Raw genomic sequence first — 10,725 nt, 5'->3', positions numbered from 1 at the left:
GGTTATTTAATTCATTGGCAAATCCAGTATTTTTGGGGTCAATATTTTTTTTAGTACAACCTTTGGGCCAGCAAAGTACATTCCTAAATAAAAGATTCAGAATTTTTTTTTTTATACCTGTGTGGAGACGACTTTAGAAATAAACAAATAATACAATGAAAAGTTTGGAAAAAAATGACTGAATAAACACAATATGAAAACAAGATTTTATTTTTGCTGTGTGTGTGTATGTGTGTGTGTGTCTGTGTGTGTGTGTGTGTGTGTGTGTGTGTGTGTGTGTGTGTGTGTGTGTGTGTGTCTGTCTGTGTGTGTGTGTGTGTGTGTGTGTGTGTGTGTGTGTGTGTGTGTGTGAGTGAGTGTGTGCGTGCGTGCGTGCGTGTGTGTGTGTGTATATAGGCTAATACGGGTCCGACTCATGACATAATGACAAGTATTTGTACAATCCTAGCTGCTGGCTGAATACCCCCCAGTGTGTTTACAGCTTATGGTTGTAATGTAATTGATGTGAAGGATTCAACAGTCGTCCTTACTCTGGTGATTACGGTACCGTACGGTACGCTAGGAGCAACCCTGCGGCAAACCCGGAAGTAAACAGAAACTTTGAATTGATGAGAGCCGCTCCTCTGACGGCAGTCATTACGGAGAATGCCTATTATTGTCTCCTCTCATATGTCTCACGGGTGACCTTATGAGGCTGAATTCATTGTTTTTGTGTGTGTCTGTAACTCGGCAGTAGTGTTGTTGGGAGAAACGTAACGTTACCGTACCGGTAGGACAGTATGGCGAGTTATGTGAATTTCCACAATCAGTTGGCGGCCATCATGGAAGTGCTAGCTAACACGGCGGTGGCTGAGATCTGTCAGCTCGTGGATGACGGGTTTGCCACCCTGAGGCTGGAAATGTCCCGGAGCCAGAGGGAGAACCTGGCCCTGAAGAGCCGGCTGCGGCTCATGGAGGCCCGTTCAGGAGAGCAGCCCCACACAGAGCCCACCCCCCCGGGCTGCACCAGGAGAGGTTAGCCTGCTCCACTGCTGGACGAAGTACACTGGCAAGAACGACTATGTGAACCTTTTGGATTGTCATGGTTTTCTGAATAAATTTGTCATAAAATGTGATCTGATTTTCATCCAAGTGAAGGGTATTGACAAATATAATGTGTCTAAAATAATAACACATATCTTTCATGTCTTTATTGAGAACAACCAAAAAGAAACCTCATAGTGCTTGTGGAAAAGTATGTGAGCCCTTGAGTTGATGACCTCAAAAAGGCTAACTGGAGTCAGGTTTTAGCACACCTGGAGTCAGGTTAAGATGAGTTTGGAGGTGTGGACTACAGCTACTTCGACTGATAAAAACACACAAGAAGAACACGCTTATGTGAGCCACGCCTCGCCAAAAAGCTTTCAGAGGATCTACGATCAAGAATTGTTGATTTACGTAAAGCTGGCAAGGGTTACAAAGTTATTTCAAAGTTCAGAAATTCACCAGTCTACAGTTAGACAAACAATCTACAAATGGAGACACTTTGTAGTCCTTTTTTGTGATTGTTGCGGGCAAAAATCCTTGATTATGCGGCACGTTTTCTTAAAAACTGCGATGGAATATGCGGGATATTTATGCAGTTTTATGCGATGAAATTGTGGGAACTTGCAAAACCTGCGGTTTCATCGTGGCTTCATCGCGGGGTTTGCAGCTTCGTAATGTTACGTCACTTCGTAACGTCACTTCGTAACGTCACTTCGTAACGTCACTTCGTAACGTTCCCATGGCAACAGGGGAAAACGGCTGCTCTTGTGTGAAGTAAACGCAACATTTTTCATCTTTCTGCTAAGATATTTGGGACTTTTTTGCAATGAAAATGCGGGGATTATGAAATCATGCAGCCCCGCATATTTTGCGCGGAAATCGACAATTTATGCAGCGAATGTGCGGCGTTTTTTGAAAAAATGCGCCCCCCCCGCATAAATATGCAATGTCATCGCATAAAATTGTATAAATATCCATCATTTTTTAAGAAAATGTGCCGCATAATCAAGCATTTTTGCCCGCAACAATCACAAAAAAACTCCTCATTTTTCTGGAAGGACTGAATGGGATACAATTCCTCCTCAACGATGTGCAGGTCTGATCCACAGCTACAGGAAGCACCTGGTTGAGGTTATTGTTGCCAAGGGGGGGTCAACCAGTTATTAATTCTAAGGGTTCACATACTTTTTCCACTGCCATTTTGAATGTTGAATGAGCGTGTTCAATAAAGACATGAAAGATCAGAATTTGTTTGTGTCATTATTTTAGACACATTATATTTGTCAATACCCTTCACTTAGATCAGATCACATTTTATGACAAATGTATTCAGAAAACAATGAAATTCCAAAAGGTTCACATACCTTTTCTGGCCACTGTATTCAGATCCTTTACTTAAGTAAAAGTAGCCTACTAATACCACACTGTAAAAATACCCTGTTACAAGTAAAAGTCCTGCATTGAAAATATGACTTAAGTAAAAGTAGCCTATGTAACGTTAAGGATCATCAGGAAAATGTAGGCCCACCAAAAGTATTAAAAGTAAAAGTACTCAATACAGAGAAATCCTCCCATCTTAGAAACTGGAAACGATCCAAACTGTTGAGTGTTTCAGGTGTTTAATCGGCTAATCATTTCAGCTGGACTTGTAGGCTGTTATATTGTTGGTTAGTTACTTTTTTTTTATAATACATCGTATTATGTGTGCAAAAAAAATCTTAATGTGTAAAGTAACTAGTAAATAAAGCTGTCAGATGAATGTAGTGGAGTAAAAAGAACATTATTTCTCTCTGAAATGTAGCGGAGTAGAAGTAGAAAGTGGCATGAAAAGAAAAGACTCAAGTACAGTACCTCAAATATGTACTTAACCCTTGTGTTGTCTTCCCGTCAACTTTTTTTTCGACGTTTTTGACGCCTTTTTTCACAGTTTGTTTTTGCTTTTTCCAACGTTTAAAATTGTTAAATTTTTTCTTCTACACATTTTCAGCGCTTATTTCTACGTCCCATATTTTCTGATGTAAAACAAAAATTGAAAACGGGTCAATTTGACCCGAAGTCAACACAAGGGTTAAGTACAGTACTTGAGTGAATGTGAAATCTGAAACTAACCCAGCTCCTACAGAGGGGGGTCAGCTGCCCCCCTTACCCACCTGTAGATCCGCCCCTGCGTATCAATAAGCAGTATCAGTAAGAGTAGTAATACAGTTAAAATATTAACAATACCCATCCCTATATTCTAAGATCCTTTAAAAAACAAAACAATTTACAACAATATGTGGTCATATTATAATTTTGAAGAAGAGTGGGGGTTTCTGGCACAATTTCACCTCCAAAGCTGTGTTGGCTACAGAGGCTCAGCATGCTCCATTTCTGGCAGCTACGTGCACTATTTTTCAAGCCATTTGAGATAATAGAAGGCCTAAAAATCTGTACATTATTTAAGAAAAACATAATAGTTGCCAAGCAAAAGAATCGTCCTGACGAGCCTACATCCTGTCCTACGTCAAATTGTTTTCCAACTGTCTTCATCATTCTGAAACCAGAACACAAGAAATGTTGAGGACGACTTATTTTCACCCCTGCCACCTAAAGAGAAAAAAACATTTCTGATGTTACTGTTTTTAAGTTGCATAACATAGGTAGGGTAGTCATTTGACTTAAACAGCATCACTAATCTGGAAACAAAGGCAATATTTTCCCAGTAAAAGAACTTTTGCTCCTTTGATTTGCCGGTCCAGTCGGAGAGAATGAGTGAAAATGACAAAAAAAAATTTCAAATCCTAAAAGATTCTGGGCTTTTGAGAAAACATTTGGGGCTGGAGCCCTAGAAGCCACCCCCCCGCTCCACCCCTGGTTGGGTATATGGTCATGTGGCTACATGCTGATTGATTGTTGTCCCAGAGAGGACAGAGAAGCAAGGGGGGGGGGGTGTCCAATAAGGGACATGGGTTACACCCTATTTTAATCAGTCTATGGGGACACCATTTTGGTTCATAAACTGGAGAAGTGCAAGAGGTGGTACTAAGTTTGTACAGGAGAGATCGCAACCCAAAATATGCCTATTTGATGTGGCATACTTTCAAAAACACTTTGATTTAAAAACTTTTGATAAAGTGCTATATATAGAAAGAGTAGGAGGAACAAGATACATCAGAGACAAATCCATCACAAGAAATCCGTAATTAAGAAAAAAAGATCCATCTTGAGAACCATTACAAACCACATTAATGAGAGATATTAAAGGACAATTCCGCCGCAAAATGAACCTAGGGGTTAATAACACGTGTAGCGAGTCGACCGTTCTCTGGGATCTGTTTTCATGCTAATCTAATGTGTCTCTAGCTTGAAACAAGCTAGCGCAAACCGGTGATTAGCTTATAACGCTAGCCTTCGGGGCACAGGGTAAATCACTATTTCTACACCACTAACAAGGCTCAAAATATCACCACACTTCAACGGTAGCATAATGAGGGTCTCTACATGTAAACTGAAGCATTGAGAACTTTGTACGTGTACAGACAGTTTATTAAAGGTGCGCAATTGCCCTATTAACTTACATTGTAGCTTGTTTTGCTGACTGCTGACTGCCGACTGCAGCGATCTCACGTTAATACTGGACCAATGTCAAAGATTGTTGTTCCCATCAGTCACACTTAGATAGAAAACATAAGAAAATAGGGTCCAGGTTGAAAAAAAAAGAAATTACCCTTTAAAGGAGCTGTAACTTGATAGTGTAACAGTGAACATATTATAACAAAACTCCTCTGATTTGCTTTGAGCAGATCACTTCGGAGAAGACGGCTCTGCCATTACCAAAACAGTCAAGTTCCCTATGGTGGAGAATACTGACCCTCAGCAGTCCCAGGTCAGTGCAGCTGTCCGTTTGTCAGCTTGTCTTACGATATCTCTTCTTCTGTCAATGTCCACACACAGTACAGGTGAGAAATCCTTGCTTTCTAGCTGAAACGTAACCAGTTAAAGTAAAGATTTTGTTAAAGGCCATTAAAAAAAATGTATGCATGTGCATGGCTGCTGATAACTTAGCCAATCACTTCTCAGATTTGTAGTTCAGTAGCAGTAAAGACCTTCCATACATGTTGTCTGTCTGCCAGATGGTGGTTGTGACGGAGCAGCCGGTGGAGCCAGAGGTGGTTATAATAAAGACGGAAAGGCAGGAGGAGGAGCTGAGTGTGTTGGAAGACCATCAGACAGCTTCTAACAGCAGCGGTATGTACAGCTTTAAGACTTTTTGACCAAAAACCAAAAAGGAAGAGGAAGACAAAAACATCTAACATGTAGAGACTGATCACTACATTTCTTTCTATAACTTTCAAACATTGCTCGGTATAACAGAAAGGTGCTGGAAATCTCACGTGTCAGTCTGCTGCCCCTGACTCACTTTTTCATCAAAGTAACAACAGCATTACTAGGCCAGAGAGAGGGAGAGTAAATGTGCCAAATATCATACAAGAGTTGTAGCTATAATGGTTCTGTGCCATCTTAGAGACATTTACATAACATAATGCCTAAAAGCTAGCCTGGAAATCCAGACCCAAATCCTAAAGATTAAGGGTCCGGCATTGAGTAATGAAAATGGCCCAACTCGAGGGGCGGCACCAAGCATGCATTTGAAAATCTCTCTGCACGCAATTGGATAACACTACGACCAATCACAACGATACACGGGGTGACGTCTCCAGAGCCCCATACGCTTAGCTACCAGAGGAGCTAACTGGTAGATTACACTCTTAGCTACCAGAGGAGCTAACTGGTAGATTAAACTCTTAGCTACCAGAGGAGCTAACTGGTAGATTAAACTCTTAGCTACCAGAGGAGCTAACTGGTAGATTGAAACTCTTAGCTACCAGAGGAGCTAACTGGTAGATTAAACTCTTAGCTACCAGAGGAGCTAACTGGTAGATTAAACTCTTAGCTACCAGAGGAGCTAACTGGTAGATTAAACTCTTAGCTACCAGAGGAGCTAACTGGTAGATTAAACTCTTAGCTACCAGAGGAGCTAACTGGTAGATTAAACTCTTAGCTACCAGCAGAGCTAACTGGTAGATTAAACTCTTAGCTACCAGGGAGCTAACTGGTAGATTAAACTCTTAGCTACCAGAGGAGCTAACTGGTAGATTAAACTCTTAGCTACCAGAGGAGCTAACTGGTAGATTAAACTCTTAGCTACCAGAGGAGCTAACTGGTAGATTAAACTGTCATCTGTTTAGCCCGCCTCTGGCCCGCCTATATCAGATACACCGATGTGATTGGTGCAGCTCGGCTACAAGAGCATAGTTAATGAGCATCATTACTCAATGCCAGAGTGACTCGCTGAGCTAATTCAAATTGTGCTCTCGCGAGAACTCTGGATTTCCAGGGTACCTAAAAGCTGTTATTTGAACAGATTATGAAGCCAGCAATATTGCAGCTGCTTTCATTTGAAAAGTGTTACTCACCAGTAGTCAGTGCATGTACAGGTAGCTGGTATTACTGCCTGTCGCACCTCCTCCTGGCCCCACGGGGGCCAGCTGCAGAGTCGTCATCCTCAACGTTATCTAATCCAGCTGTCTTTATACTGGGTGCACAGCCTCTCCACACTGTCAGGAATATAAGTCTGCAAAATGAAATCCCTCTATATTTGAATTGGTTCACGTATTTTATTTTATTTTCCAAAAACCTGTCAATTTGAATATATGAGTCTAGATAATATAATAACAATGTGTATATTTGTCAGTTGTAAACATTTTTAAATACAGGTTGTGGTCCGAAGGTGTGAAGTAATGTCAGATGAGTGAACTGATGCTGCTGATGATGGAAGATTGATATAATCTTGTCTTTTTCTCTCTGTCCATTCTCCAGTTGGACCTCTGGCTCTGGCCCTTGCTGCCGAGAGCGACCGCCTGCTGCTGAGTGTCGAAGCACAAACCGCCATTGTCAGTGTGTCAGGTCGGTGTGAAAATCAGGACGTAGCCAGACCTGAAGCTCAGCAGCAGGAGAAGAAAGAGAGAGTGGATGAGGCCAGTACTCGGAGTCGGCACTCTCATCCTGCAGAACAAAGCCACGGAGGTGGTGGTCCAAACACAGCCAGGGAAATGACAGACTTGACCAAAGAAGATGACAAACGTCGTGTTGACCCTATGTCTGCTGAGTCCAGTAGTAGTAAAGTTCCTGATATAGACACCGCACTGATAAAGAAACTAGATTCAGCGCTGTCACCTACAAATACCGGAGGGAAGGGTTTGTGTGGTGCAGCAGCAGACTGGAGGGGAGAGGAAGTGTTAGCAGCAGTCAAACTGGAGGCTGAACCTTCCTGTTCTGAAGCTTTTAGGACATATGATCCTTTAGTTTCTATCACTAGAGATGAGAGTCTGAGTAACTGCAGGTTAACTAACACTACCAGTCAGCACACAGAGCGTGAAGCAGCAGCGCTGGACACCAGCAGCTTGGACGACTCCTCCTTCGATGACCTGTTCTCCTCCCCAGAGGTGGCCAGGTCTCTGACAGCTCCTGCCAAACACTTCACAAACGGAGTCACATGCATGGAGGCGCCCCTGTCATCCTCATCTTTTTCTTTCCCGAGCAGCTTTGGGAACTCTCCCATGTCAGACTCTCTAACCGTCTCCTCTTTCACTAACGCCTCCCCTGACTCCAGGTGCAGAAGCTTTTCCAGCAGCGCAGAGCGAGCGTTTAGCTGCCAGCACTGCGGCCGCCTCTTCTCAGCCTCCAGAGACCTGGCGGTGCACCAGCGCTCCCACACCGGGGAGAGGATCTACAACTGTTACCTCTGTAAGAAGACCTTCGTCCACCCACACCAGCTGAAAACCCACCAGCGGGTGCATACCGGAGAGAAACCGTTCAGCTGCACTCAGTGCGGCAAGCGCTTCTCCCAGTCCAGCCACATTAAGAGACACATGAGCGTCCACACAGGGGAGAAGCGCTACAGCTGTAGCCTGTGTGGGAAACGCTTCTCACAGGCCTGCAGCCTCAAGGTGCACCAGACTGTCCACACCGGAGAGAGACCCTACAGCTGCACAAATTGTGGCAAAAGCTTCTCTGTGCTGGGGAACCTGGTCCGCCACCAGAGCGTGCACATCAGCAAATAAAGGGACTGGAGTGAATCAGAAATATACAAGAAGTGTAATGTGCATATGAAGTCGGTAGGGCACATCATAATGTCTGTCAGAATGTGTTTAGCTGACATACAGTTAAACGTACAATATGTAACTTTTTGTCGCTAGGGGTCTCTCAATCAAAACAATGGATGGTAAACATGGACTTTTGATGACGGGAGGTTGCGTGGGAGTTGTAGTTTGTATTGTTAAACACCATCGCCGATTAGAATGCATCTGTTCACGGAAGAGTTTACCCATTCAAGTTTATTCCCATTACGTTTAGTTACGTTTATTCATGTCACTAATAAAATAGCTGCAGTTTCCCCAACATGGCTAATTTTTCTTGATTGGTAGCTGACCAGTTAGCTAGCTAGTGAGCAAGCAAGCTAACATTAGCCAGCAGCTAAAACCACACTATTGCAATATATTTTACTAGGGCTGTCAAACGATTCATTTTTTTAATCGCGATTAATCGCCAAATTTCTATAGTTAATCACGATTAATCGCATTTTTTATCACATGAATAAAATTCTATTATTTTGCATTTCAGAACAGTTTTTAAGTACACATTAACAATGGAAATACATTCTTACCAGTGGATCTTAATTGGGAATCAAATGAATGCAAAGAAAGTTACTTTATGAACTTGACTTTAAGATTTGTAATTGTTTATTATGTATTTACTGTAAACAAAAGAAAAATGTGTGAATCTGTCATTATTGCAAAATTCCTCCAAGTACCTAACCTAACTGAGATGTAACACTAACACTTTGCTGAACAAAAGGTCCAAAAACCGGATGCCACAGCAGGACATTTGTAACCTTTATGTTTTTCTAATAAGGAATGTAACAATTCTCCTGGACAGAAAAGGGGGTGGACAATGTCCCAAATGACAAAAACAGTCAAAAAAATAATACAAACAACACAGTCCTAAAACTGTATGCTTATATACATAGTCAATCTAGTGTTTAGTAACTCCTAAATAATTGTGATTCCTCACTGACGTCCAGTGATCACCGGTTAATGAGACAGCGTTTACACTCTGCAGCAGTTCCAGTGTGGCTGCTTTCTCCGTGTCGTACAGGCTGTGTATGGTGAAACTACTGTCCCCCTCGACAACTTTTTAAAAGTAAACTTTCCATTCAGAATCTTATTGGCATCCATTTCAGCGTCTCGCGCTCGCCATCCACTCAAAACGTAACGTTATTCTACTACTCTTTGGCCGGCTCGCAAGTCCAAACAAGTGTGTGCGGCGTGCCTGTTGTTTTGTTTCCGGTCTAGCTAGATCCGGTGTGGTGTTGTAGTTTTTGTAACGTTACTAGTTGTTGCAACAGCATGTGAAAAAACGACATTTGCTAGGCCAAAAAGAACGTTAATCTCGCGATAAAAAATTGCTGGCGGAATCTCCATTCGCAGCGAGGATGTCCGAACAGTCCGATGGCTGATGTTGTGCAGCAGATCTCCCAGCTGCCCGGGATTATCTCCTCTTCACTTTTTGTTATCTTAGCTAGTCGTTATGGTGCCTAACCCCCTTTTGTCGGGGGTAATTTAGCTAACTGTAAAGACAGCTAAATGCGAAGAGGGGAGAAATTGGGCAGGGAGGAGATTTTTGACACGGGCACCAGTAACGCTACTGGAGACATAACGTTACGGATGGCCGCTGTTGTGACTCGGGTAGCTGGGGTCTGATATGATCTGTTTCCCGACGGTTCAGTAAACTGCCGTTAGCGTCCTTAGCACAGGCGGTGGAGTTAAGTACTGGCCAGGTTTGGATTGCTGTAACGATAGTGGCTGGCTGCTAGCTGGCTGGGGGCTGACTGTGGATGTGTCCCCGGGGCTGTTGTCAGCTCTCATCCCGACTGAAGCCTTGCAGCACCGGGAGAGTGAGGCAGACAGACAGGGGTGTGCTAGCTGGCTAAATTAGCATTAGATTAGTCGTCTATCTGTACAGCTAACATTACTAATGAACTTATTCGTGGGTTAGCCCAGAGTTGTTAACTGTGGTCAAAACAATCGTACTAAAAATAACTTTATAAGTGTCGAATTATGTCGTAACCTTATAATGTTACCCACCAAGAATTAGCATTAGCTAACGTTATACACCAAGCATGAGCATTAGCTACTTGTGTTGCTAATGCTCATGCTACACAAGTTAGCTGGATTGATCGATACTGAAATCAATCAATATCAATAAATAAGGTCTCTGCTGTACTGTGTTGCAAAGTTTCATGTAATCAATGACAAAAATGATGCCATGTGGCAGAAGAAGCAGTTTTACAGTTAGTGAGTATAACTTTCTGTGACAGTGTATGATTTACAATTGCTCTCGAACGTATCGTCCTGCTGCCCGTGTTATGACGGAAGTTGGAGCACCAGAGGGACAGGCGACTAAAGGAAACGTCCCGTGTCAGAAATAAAATAACACGTTTGTCTGGGTTTGAACATTGCTGGAAACACTTGGGATAGTGTAAGTACACAACTCAACAAAATATATAACATAGGTTTAGTCACTTTTAGACGTTTTAATGCAGAAATGTTACATATTGTACCTTTAATGTTTACAATAAAATGTAAACAATACTACCTT

General features: G+C 42.5%; 1 protein-coding gene across 1 annotated transcript; it reads left to right on the top strand.

Annotated features, from left to right (window-relative positions):
• The first annotated feature begins 556 nt into the window (after window positions 1-556).
• On the top strand, window positions 557-8,841 carry LOC144528769 (uncharacterized). Its single transcript, XM_078267582.1, has 4 exons — window positions 557-1,014; window positions 4,809-4,891; window positions 5,139-5,253; window positions 6,886-8,841. The coding sequence occupies exons 1-4, from the start codon at window positions 780-782 to the stop codon at window positions 8,127-8,129; spliced, it is 1,677 nt and encodes a 558-aa protein (XP_078123708.1). The 5' UTR covers window positions 557-779; the 3' UTR covers window positions 8,130-8,841.
• The last annotated feature ends 1,884 nt before the right edge of the window (window positions 8,842-10,725 follow it).

The sequence above is a fragment of the Sander vitreus genome, chromosome 2 (assembly GCF_031162955.1).
Source record: "Sander vitreus isolate 19-12246 chromosome 2, sanVit1, whole genome shotgun sequence".
NCBI classification, from domain to species: domain Eukaryota; kingdom Metazoa; phylum Chordata; class Actinopteri; order Perciformes; family Percidae; genus Sander; species Sander vitreus.
Note: the sequence above shows the minus strand (reverse complement) of the source record. Positions and strands in the feature narration are given on the sequence as shown.

What these genes read in the sequence shown, in the direction of transcription:
- LOC144528769 (XM_078267582.1), top strand. Translation starts at nt 780, where the DNA reads ATGGCGAGTTATGTGAATTTCCACAATCAGTTGGCGGCCATCATGGAA. An exon ending in CCCGGGCTGCACCAGGAGAG is followed by an intron (nt 1,015 to 4,808) that starts GTTAGCCTGCTC and finishes TGCTTTGAGCAG; the next exon opens with ATCACTTCGGAGAAGACGGC. An exon ending in GACAGCTTCTAACAGCAGCG is followed by an intron (nt 5,254 to 6,885) that starts GTATGTACAGCT and finishes TCCATTCTCCAG; the next exon opens with TTGGACCTCTGGCTCTGGCC.